Raw genomic sequence first — 10,975 nt, forward strand, 5'->3', positions numbered from 1 at the left:
TTGGACAAACACTGTTTGTAAGGAGAAAACGTTAAGTGTTTCAGAAAGAATACACATTAAACTAGGAAGTTCAAGGCAACCCATATCCGGAAATTATTAGCTGCACCCCCCCGCAGTAAAATCCGTGTTTGGGCTAAGTATGGCGGCTGTACATTGTTTAAAGTTTGCTGGGAAAAAAAAATAATAATTAGGGGCTTTCGGATACACAACATCCTTGTTCTACATTTTTTCGAGCTGTCACTGGAAGTTTTCTAAGAGAACCTAGAGGTTTGCTGAAAACCAGTTGAAAAAGTAATTAATTTTATGGATTTTCTGAAAAAAACATGTTGGATAAAGAAATAAAGATGCAGATAACTTTTTTGTGTGGCTGTTTCATACCTACCAGCTTTCATAGTTTTCTTGTAAAGTGTGTAATTTTTTAGAAGCTGTTTACTCATTGCTGTGTTGATGGCAATAATTTAGCAAAAAATATTTTTTTCACTTGTGTCAAGATTTGACAAAGCTGATTAACAAAAATCTCAAATGGAGTAAGTAGCTCAGTAGATTCCTCAGAGCTTGACTTTTTGGACCTGCACACAGCGCTGTCAGCCTCTCATAGGTTCAGTGTATACAACAGCATCCGCCACCATTATGTGAATATTTAATGAACGAGTTCCATGAACGTTTCCGTATACCAGTGGTGCAGATCATTCTAGCTGTCATATGGAGCAGAGTGCCTGTTTAGAGCATCTCTAATGAATAATGTGCATTCTTTGATGAACAGTCAGCATCTTGAGTAATAGGTCAATATTTAGTATTCTTTTACTTAATTTGACTGCAGTGTTTTGCAAATTCAATCCCACAAACCCAGCAACACATCCCCTGCACTGCATCAAGGAAAACTAGAAACAGGATCACCTTCATTTCTAGCTATAGAGAGTTAATGTGTACCAAAGAACAGGGAAACATTATTTGTGTTAAATGTGAGTATAGTAGTGATTAGCTAGTAAATATTTGCTCCACAGTGTCAAAAAAGCTACTGTGCGTTTTGCTTTAAAGGGGCCTGAATGACTTCTCGGGCTTGGTGAAATAATAAATAGTCCGTAGGTAGCATACGCTGCTGTGAACATCTCAGCCAAGTTTTGCTGTTGTACGTGGGGTATGGAGCTCGCAAGCGGATTGCGAAGTGACGTCAAATTGAGTTTTAAGGCCATCCCAGGCTTACTTGATCTTTTAAAAAGCACAGGCCTGAACTGTGGGCTTTAAGTAGTCCAAATAGCTTACTGTATTCTTTACATTTTTCCTCATCACCGTCACACATCATGCGCCTTTTACAGAAAAGCTGTATATGGCTAGGGTTGCATACATTTTTGTTCTCCGTGAACAAAGACTATCATGAATTGCTCATACCCCCATAAGAATTCATACTCTTGTAAGCAAGCAAAAAGTGCAATGGCTCATAGCCCCGTAAGGCAGAGGCTACAAGCACTCAGCAAAGGGAAGTGAAGAGTGCTTAAATTCTTTCTGGTCACGCGTACAACATACAAAACAGCATGTCGCAAACTGTCATAATCAATGGCTCATACCCCCACGAGCAATGGCTCGTACCCTCGTTAGCAAGCAAAAATGCAGACTCATAGTCCCATAAGGTTCATGGCTACTACTCACTTTGCACGAATTAGCTGCGATTACACTACCCCTGTTGTCGTTGGTGATTTCAATGTGGATGTGTCGGTACCGAAAAGGAAGCGGTTTACGCATTCCATGCTGTATACATATCCCTTGCATTGCCACACTGATCCGGTCCGACCGACCACCTAGTGGCCTATGTGCATCGATTTTGGCATTATCAAAGACTGTGATTGCAATTTCAAGTGAAACAATAACCACCGATCAAGACAATAAATGAGTGTGCGTACCTTTGTTCAAAATTATGTGTCACCTCCGTGTCATGTGTTAAATAGCTTCGCTGGTCAACCACCTTCAGAGAGTGGAAGGACTCATGATTTTTGTACTTCCTCCTTTTTTCCCTCTTCCCCTTCCCCCAACGCAGACTAGCTGGCTAGAGCAATGTACCTTAGGCCGAAATCTCTGCATTTCACATCATTAAACCTTTCTCTCTCTCACCTTTCTCTCAATCGCTCTCTTTTCAGCAGAAAGTCCTGTCCTCACTCTCTTTTAGGTGCACTATTTCGTCATGGGACGCACTATTTCATCATTCCCTTAAACGGCTGCTATTGGCCAATAGCTGACATCAAGCTGCAGTCGGCTACATGGCGTAGATACCGTGGCCGCCGCGGGGTGCCACCACAAGTTCACTGGCTAAGTGCACTGCAGTTTGCTGAGGATAACCGCGTTTGTCTTATGTTTAGCGCGTCATAGGCACCAAATATGGAAGGCGTGGCATCTACGTTAACATCCAAAAGGAAATTTGAACTGTGCACCACGGTGACATCTAGAAGGCGGAGCGTTGTGAGCATGCCCCACTGTGCCGTAGCCTTTGCAGTGCAAGGCATTGAAGAAGGAATGGGAGCACAGCGGAGGCCAGGTTTGATTGCTTATAACTCCACTTCTGCTGAACACATTGAAGTACTTTTTGCAGCAAAGTATTTCTGAAATAGCCCATTTTCACCTCAAATGCCTTTCTTCACTTTGATAAAAAGTGGTTCGGGGCCCCTATAAGATTTTTGTGCTTGAATCAGCATTTTGAAGTGTCAAACTCAGCATATCAGAAATTATGTGTTGGGCAGGTTTGCTGTTGCTTTCGTAGCACATGTATTGTGACATTATATGTGTTGTGTTCATAACTGTTTCATATTTACAATGCTTGATTTGCCTCTTTTGTTTCCGTGTTTTACAGTTTGCCATTGGCACGCTCATGGATGACTACCTTGGTAAGTGGGAGTTAATATCTGATAGGAATTTTTTTTTTGTTATAGGGGTGTTCTCACAGAACGAAAATAAAAAAAAAGACTGCATGTTAACAACTGTATTCTTGCAGATGCATTATGCCAGCAGCTAAGTATAATGTGGTTGACAACTGCAATAATAGTTATGCATCTTCCTCTGTGGTTAAACTCTGTGCCACAGCATGGCGCCACTGATGCAACTACGCATGTCCACGTCTCCGATGACCCAGTATTCCACAACGTGGAATATGTTCATGAATAAGCTAAAGCTCTCTACAGTCAACTTATAGCATGCCTTTTCTTGTGCTTGTGCACTGGGACTTTGTTAGTTCAAACTCCAAGCAGACGAGAAAATTATGTGAATGAAACATAGTTTGAACAAAAGAGAGTCCCCTTGAATACAGTTGATCCTGGATATATTGTATCATACTTGGGACACATAGGGTTATTGTCTATGTCATAGAGTAGAAAAGTTACATTGGAAATCATGTAAAAATACAGTGACGTACTACGCGAATATTGAGCTCCCGTTCATGGCCGCATTCGATATATCGAACGCCGCGACGCGCTGCGTCCGGGCAAGTGCGCTTCTCCTTATGGACATGCGATCACTTTCCATTGTCAGAAATATTTAATAATAATAGTAATAATTTAATATTGATATATCATTATAACTGTAATATTGAATTTGAAACGGCACGATTCTATCAGGTGCTGCTTGCTAAACGGGATCGCATCTGAAGGGAAGTAGTACTTGCTTGGGAGGAAAAATGAGTCGGGTACTCTGTTTTCCTTGCTGCGTGTATAAGACCATGGCTCATGCAAACTGCAGCCATTCATTATTGGCAAGAGCAGATTGCCACTCTGCTGCAAGAATGCACACGGCCTCCCATTTCAATGCACGTTTGACAAGAAAGTGTGGATGACAGTCGGTCTTTTCATTGAATGGGGCCGAGCATGGATGGGATGCTGTACTCAACATGGCTGCACTACTGGGTTTGTCTTGTAGACCAGGGCTTTCTGTGAATGGCATTTTAATGTTCTGCGAACAGCCGTAACGAACGCAATCCCAACTTCCACTTGTGAGAATCTTTGTACAGTTTGAATCGAACGACCACTGCATGCCACAACCATAGTCTCATGGAAAGACTGTTGCGGCATCGGCGCACAAGACTTGTCGCTGTGCGATTTAGGTGTCTGTGGTGAGCACGCATTTTTTTCTTGCTCACACAATTACATGTGAGGGGGAATTGATTCAAATGTTCTGCAAGCTGGAGGCAGTCACTGAAGCAGCACCCGGAGGGAAAGGGCAGAGAACAAAGGAACCGCGAGGTGTCGGAGTACAGATCGGCACACGAGTAGAAATGCGCCGACTTTTCGAGGTGGTCCAGAAGCAAGGATGACTGGTTCTAACAGGAAGTTGGTTCCGAAATCCGACAAGACAATCTGCCTGGCTTATTACCATGGGTGACGATCGGCCATTTCATACCGGTGTCGCACGGGCACTTTCAGTTGCGATAGAGCCCTATTTGGATTGAAATTCTCGACTGCGATGGACTGCCTCCTGCAGAGAAAGATCCAGTCATGACAGAGAAATTACATCCCGATTGAAAGTGAGCCATGTGACATCCCTATAAGAGGCACGTATTTGGTATTATAACGAACATGCGACCTGGCACGTTCAGGTGCGATTTGCGGTACAAGTACAGTGAAAGCGGCAAAGTGCATATTCAACAGGCTGGTTCACTTTTGCAGTGCGTTCATTTCTATCTTCAATAAAGAATGCATAACACACGCTTCGGTGTGCATGGTTGAGCAACGCACACTTTTACGGTTAGCATTGCATCAGTCTATCAAAGATTGTTCTGCAGCACCGAGCAACTTGGGATATTCGTGCGCAAGAAATATGTCAATGTTTTTTGCATTCGACTCGGCCTTGAAAAGCAAATCGATAAATTCCGGCATTTCCTGATTTTGAAAAGCTCTCCGGGACGTGCGGAGATCTCAGATAAGCTTCAAATAGGCACATTTCATGTTTTGTATTGTCAATATATTGAGCTATTTTGCGATTCCCTTCAAGATGGATACTATATCCAGGATCGACTGTGTCGCACTCAATAACCTGCACTCGATGATGATTCGGAATCGGTGGGGATCACCTAAGAGTGTGAATAAACAGAGCCCGAAGTATTGAATTAGCCAGAAATTAAGTCTTTATTCCACGAGTGGCCAGAAAAGCTGGTCCCTGTGTTGCTGCACACGTGCTTGCATGTGACCTCGTCAGCCTGTATGTTGGCCATTTGCATGGCTGCGGCTACACGCAGGCCAAAGTATGGTCTCCAAATGCAACAGATCTCTATCTCCTGCCACTAAAATAGAGGCCGACTGCACTCCAGTAGCCATATCATTGTAGGTTTCATTGCAACACTCATTTTCCAGCAGTTCTTAATTGCTGCCATCTTCAATGGAGATGTCAAAGGTAGAGTTGGAACCATGTGAAGTTATGTGATGATTGCAGTCATTGAAAATTCGTAATACTAGCAATCAAAGAAGACGTCCAAAGCCTTGTTGCAATTGAGCACGTAAATACCATTTCACATATTGCGACCTCAAGGGAAATAACCTGTGCAGTCGCACATGTCGAAATGCAATTTTCAGAAGGTCCTTTTGACGTGTCTGCAATTTTGCTGGTCAAATGGCCATGGTTGCTTGCTGCCAGAATTTGTGGGACGTGCAGAATTAATTTTCAAACCTAATGCGAAAGGCTCTGCTTTAAGATAATGTTAACCTTTTTTTAATAGGAGCAAATAATACTCGTGTTTTGTAGTGAAATACCTGTTTTGAAGTTTCAGGTTTATCTTGGGGTGTGTAACAGTGGTTACTGAAACTCAGTGGGGGAAAACGTGGTGGCCGTTTACAGATGTTTGCACTTTAGTAGTAGTCGACTCCAGGGACGTTGTTGCATCAACACGGCCACAGCATATTCAGTGGAATCTCGTTGATACGTTCCTTGCTGTTGCATTTTCCCGTCTGCTACGTAGCATTCTCGCGATACCGAGCAGAAGCCCATTGACTCCTATGTATTTTGTTCCCATTTCAAATTGCCATTCTGTAATGTTCCGGCATCCTGCGTTTGAAGGTGGCTAGTCACATAAATTTAGCAGTGCAGAAGCAAATTTGCTGTCTACATTGTTACGAAGGCAATAAATGTATACTTGCGGTTAAGCTTGTCAAGCTCCGCCCATGGCCCCACCCCGAAATGACAGAAGTGCATGATTGTCAGTCCCGATAAGCATGTCTTGGTGTGATTGTGGTTCTTACTGGCTCCCTAAAGTTAACTTTGCAGCAACACCATGTATGAAGATTGGAAAGAGGCTGCTGTCACAGAACGTAGTTCGTGAAAGGAAATATTAGTAGTAAAAAAAAACATAGTATGTGTCCCTTAATTATACATGCGCGCACATGCCATCTCTAGTCACAGTGCAAGCGCCGAGATGTCTAATAACTGTACTGGCAACAATTCGGAGCTGTTTGATGTTGCTGTGGGGATTTGGGGCCTTCCTCACTGTTAAGTTTTTCCGGCTGTTACGTTTTTTTTCTGAGTCCCCTTGAAAAACTTATCAGTGGACTTGTACTGTAACAATGTGTATGTGTAGACCACACTGCTTATATAACAGAAGTAATTACATCTAAAAATGACGGTCAATATAAGTGCATTATGGATACATAGGTACTAGTCCGCAAGATATGGTAGAGTTTGTTGTTTTCTGTGCAGGAAAAAAAAAATTATACTCTGTCAAATTTGAGAGATAAATATATTGAAACGATAGTTATCTGGCAATAACACATTGAAAGAAGTTAATAAGGATGCGGTTTCCATCAGGCCACAACATTAAATGGGCAATTGTGGAAAATGCATAACATCACATTGAATGCAATGGAACCTGTGTTCTTATCCGAGACATGCATTTCACTACAGTGCCTGCATCCTGATTATTTTTTTCTCCTGTGAGCTGATTAGCAACAGCATTGTGATGTAGCCAGCAGGTCTGGCAACGTTGCACGCGCATTGCATTAAGTGAAAACCAAACTACTGTTTGCCACAACCGGAGCAGACGAAACCATGGTTGCTATCAACACCATCATGGATGGCAACTCCTCAGTTGGGAACTCGTGTGGACAATGCGGTGTTATGCATGGCGGTAAATGCAAGAATAAAGGCTAAAAATGCACAAATTGGCACGAAGCTTTTGTTCCCGTGCGGTATGATGTGGATTCCACCAGCGTGTTTCATTTGGACGCTTATGTGACTCTTGCTCTTTTGCATTGCACGTTTGCAGTGGTCTGCACTCGCCGTGCTTCAAGTGTCTGAATTATCCAGTGTGTGGCTAAATACATCTGAATTAACCTGAATTTGATGCCACTGAATAATGCATACTCCTGCCACGATCAGAGGATGACTCCGAATTATCTGGTTTTCCAAATTAATGAGGTTTTACTGTAGAAATGAAGGAATAGAATGTGCGGTACGAGAGTTTATTTTGCCATTCATGCGTCAGTACTGATGTTACATACTCAATTTGGCAATCACCATCTTTTCACAATTAGTTGCAATTTTCAGGATATGTTGAACAAAAGACTACACTTCTCGACCATCATTATAACCAAAACAAACCACAAAATAACTCGACATAATTTTCACAGACCGTCTCTTCTCCTCTTTTATTTATTTTTTGGTGTTGATAACCAAAAATTGCACCGTTCACTGTGATCGGCACGATGTTGGACCAACTTTCTGGTTGCACATTGCAGGCCACCTTCGATAAGGGCAATTATGATTTGTCTCGCATACAATGAAAGTCGCACTTCTGGTGCGAAAACAAAATTGCAGCAGGCGAAATGGCCTAGGAACGAAACTGGAGGTGTGCAGCTGACGTGACAAGCCTCAAGTACAGCGCTTCACATGACCTAGCGGCTCAAATTTGCTTTTGCCATTGTTTGGGCAGAGTCAGATATAACTGGATTGACTAGATGACTAGGCAGACCCTTGCTTTCGGTTTCAAGGAGGTACCGGCAACATATCAAACTACCACTTTTCTGCTCGTTGTAGCATATTGCTTGGTTTATTCCTTATATTAAATGGAAATGGTGAAGAAGATGTCAGTGGGGAGTGCTTTTCAGTGTACATAGAAGTCTGCAATAACATGAACTTCTGATAGCAAAATAAATGGGAACTGTGGAATGAGATGTGACACGGCTGAAAGTTGGGTAAGCTGGTTTGCATTCCTGGTGAAACGCAGTGCACATTGAACAAGGATGGACAGAAGAAGACAGTGCTCGCCCGTCTGTTCCTTCTGCTCATCCATATTCTGCTTGTGCTGTATTTCATGGAATGATATGCGGGGCCGACAGTTACCAGTGAAACGACTTGTTACTGGGGATTTGTTACTTGTTATGACTTGTTAACTGCAAAGCATAGAAAAGGGCATTGTGACTATCTTTGGCAATGCTGGTATCTACTGGCAGGACAAGTACAGCTTGTGCTTTTGTGGTCTTAAGGGGTTAGCAAGTTTGCCCTTGAACACTAACTTTGTTTCTTGAGATATCTGAAAGAAAACTTTCAGGGTATGTTCGTAGCACAAATGCCTGGTAAACTACAAAATTTCATGGAGCTATGCATGCTGGTTCTCAAGTTACAGGAGCAATATCAGAATATTTTACTTGGGTCCCTTATGGCAGGACCTGGAGAAATGGCAAAATGTGCTGGCACTGTGAAATTCATTATGATGATGCCTCGATGGGTACCTCAGCGCAAGACAGAGCCCTTTTTGAAAGTTTCATTGCAGAAAACTTCTAGCACAGAACTGAAATTTGTGTTGTTCATTGGACTTGCAATTGTCAAATTTTAATTCTTTATCACAAATTCCTGACATAACATATAGAAAAAAACGAACTTGTCTTGCCCTAGGAAATTGATTGTGGTGCAGAATAAAAATAAACCAGACGGAAATTTGCGGTGCAGTTTTGGAGATTTTGCTGGACTAAACAGCAAGACAAAGCAAAAAGTTGATTTTGAGAAAACAGCTTTTGAAAGTCGCATGCACATTTCCAGGCATAAAATGACTTCGCAGAACAGCTAGAGTGTCTTTGCACTTTTCTTTCCTTTGCTTCCTGTTCTGCTCGCTTTGTTTTCTGGCCTAGTCCATGTGCAGGCTGAGATTGCCAGGGTCGATACATTCGGGACACCAGGCACCCTTGAGATGATGCATTCTTGTACCGATGGTACAGTAGATACGTCACTGGCGGAGTCGACGCAATCACTATCTTGTACCGATAGAACAGAAGCTACGTCGCTGAAGGTTTAGCATAATCGTTTTTGGTGGCCTGCTTCACCAGAATCAGCTTTGCCATGCGGACAAACTTCATGGCATGCTTCTGTGCACCAAGCCACTGAATGAACACATGTAGTTTCATTCCATGCATCATGTTCGACCACACAACCGTCGGGCAGGCTACATAAAACAATCAGAGTAGAAGGCATGGCGAGAGATTATAATGACGGTGAAGACTCTAGAAAGGGTGACGAGCAATAGCAACACCAGCAAAGAGTGGAGCTGAGCACACAAAGACAGGCAGCAACGAATCAAGCAAACAGCCGTGGGAGATGATGCACGGGGTGACTGTCAGAGAAGGCCACCGCATCATCACGTGCAGTAGCAGTGTATTTGTTGTTTTGAGGTTTAATTCTCTTTCCTAGTTCCTAGTTTACTTAAAAGTGTGATCTTAGTAAACGTGCATGCTTCTGACGCTGGTCATTATTGTGCTGCCTCTCACATTGTTTTTACAGGCCTGAGCTGAACCTGCAGCCCGCTGCTCTTCATATCTCATCATAGTCACCTGCCTGTCATAGCTCCAACCTCTGCGAAGAAGTACAGAAGAATCATTGTGTGCAAACTGTGCACGTTATTTAGTGGAGACTGCAAATCTTGGTTCACATTCAGGTGCACTTAAAATGAAAAGGGAAATCATGTGTCAAGGGTTATCCTTTTCTTGATTTACATTCCTTGGTTGTCCGAAAAATGGCTCCATGGCTTGGCTCAGCTGTTTCATAAAAGCAGTGCTTGTGTGTAAGTAAAGGTGGAATGTGAATTTTGTTTTCGGATATTCCTGGTGTTAAATTTTTAATTGAGCCCCTGTTGTACAGAAAGTAAAATAAATTTTTATCTTGTTGACTCCAGCAGAACGACTGTCGTCTGCTATTAGTGTAGTATTTGTAGCTGGTAAGACAGAAGACGACAATATCGCGACAGTATAAGACACGAGACTGGCAACATGAATCACCGTGCAACAAAAAAAAGAAAGTGATGGGCCGAACTGCTTGCTTTCTGCTTGAAGGCCCTCTTCCACCCCCGTGACCGAACCTGCACTATTTAAGCAGAGGGCGCTAGCATTTTCATTGTCTCTTTAGCTACACTTGTTTCCCCTTTGAATTATAACTTTTTATTTTATTTACTTTTTGTAAGCTTGTGTTCATCTTATTGTGTACTGTAATTATATGGACACCCCAAGCACATTTCTGCCGTCAGCGTCACTGTGAGGTTTCATATTAAAGTCCAAGTGCGATAACATCGTGGTTGCGCCATTTGTTGCGGGTGCGAGTAAAGGCATGCCTGGGTGAGCTGAAGATGGTGGCTTGAGCTCGTGTGCTCGAGGTAAAAAGCGCGCCGTCTTCCACAGCATGCAAGGCACCGGGTGGCGTTCTACTCCGACGGCATCTGCATATGGCGCTGCTGTGCGTGACTATGCGGGTCTTGCAGGGCTGGGCAACGGTACTTTGCAGTTATATCATGATGTGGCACAAGATACTCAGGCAACAAGTATTTGAGATACAGATACAAGGTGCTATCGTAATTATTGTGTCCGACAAAATGCTTTTCATTTGCATTTTAAGATACTTCGATACATTTGCGAATTTCCTATTATAGTTCCATATAATCTAGCAGCAAAGGCATATGCACAAAAATGTTTGCCACCCCCCCCCCATACCTAAATTATAATTACCAACGTTTTGTCACCGACATCATTTG

General features: G+C 42.8%; 1 protein-coding gene across 1 annotated transcript in view; it reads left to right on the forward strand.

Moving 5' to 3' along the window:
• The window catches only part of Polr2G (DNA-directed RNA polymerase II subunit Rpb7), a 37,833-nt gene extending 27,708 nt beyond the window's left edge, over positions 1-10,125 (forward strand). The window contains exons 7-8 of the mRNA XM_065435707.1: positions 2,840-2,873; positions 9,736-10,125. Of these exons, the coding sequence (XP_065291779.1) occupies positions 2,840-2,873; positions 9,736-9,746 (45 nt within the window). The 3' untranslated portion in view covers positions 9,747-10,125. The remainder of the gene's footprint in view (positions 1-2,839; positions 2,874-9,735) is intronic.
• Positions 10,126-10,975: the final 850 nt, after the last annotated feature.

This window comes from Dermacentor albipictus, chromosome 7, assembly GCF_038994185.2.
Source record: "Dermacentor albipictus isolate Rhodes 1998 colony chromosome 7, USDA_Dalb.pri_finalv2, whole genome shotgun sequence".
Classification (NCBI taxonomy): Eukaryota; Metazoa; Arthropoda; class Arachnida; order Ixodida; family Ixodidae; genus Dermacentor; species Dermacentor albipictus.